The sequence below is a fragment of the Antrostomus carolinensis genome, unplaced genomic scaffold (genome assembly GCF_000700745.2).
Source record: "Antrostomus carolinensis isolate BGI_N321 unplaced genomic scaffold, ASM70074v2 scaffold21473, whole genome shotgun sequence".
Lineage (NCBI taxonomy): Eukaryota > Metazoa > Chordata > Aves > Caprimulgiformes > Caprimulgidae > Antrostomus > Antrostomus carolinensis.
Window position 1 is genome coordinate 1 of NW_010303417.1, and position 534 is coordinate 534.

General features: G+C 35.4%; 1 protein-coding gene across 1 annotated transcript in view; it reads left to right on the forward strand.

The window, feature by feature from the left end:
* Positions 1-262: 262 nt before the first annotated feature.
* The window catches only part of LOC104521946 (transcription initiation factor IIA subunit 1), an 11,216-nt gene continuing 10,944 nt past the window's right edge, over positions 263-534 (forward strand). The window contains exon 1 of the mRNA XM_010164094.2: positions 263-418. Coding sequence (XP_010162396.2) covers positions 263-418 — 156 coding nt within the window. The remainder of the gene's footprint in view (positions 419-534) is intronic.

Sequence of the window (534 nt, forward strand, 5' to 3'; positions counted from 1 at the left end):
GGAGCTTTCAGTTGGAAATCAGTCATTTCAATGTGATTTACAGCTTCACAAGTCCAACAGTTAAACATTTTTTTTCTGTCTTGTTCAGTTAACCTTGTTGATGAGTATTGCAAAAATGTTTATGCCACACTTTAAAAACTCTACTGCTGTCAAAATGTAGATGAATTGTATACTGTAGAAGACTACTGTTTAGTAAATAGTTACAGAATTGATTTGGAATTATTATTTGTGTTTATTGAAACACTGAAGTTGGTATTAAAGAATGGATCTGACAGGCCTTGAATATCTTGGAAGGCAGAAAGTAATGAGAGTTTATTCATCTCCCTTCGTCTGCGATGTGAGGATGCAGACAAGCGCTTTTCAGTTTTGCTTGGTGATCTCTAATTTTGGTGGCTGTAACTACTATATTGATCAGACAGTATGGGGAGATCATAATTCTTATAAACAGGAAGTATGCTTCCTGTTTACCTAGTACTAAAGTTCAAATCCTTTAGGTAGCAAAGAGTAATTGGCCATGGTTCCTTCATAGTAGGG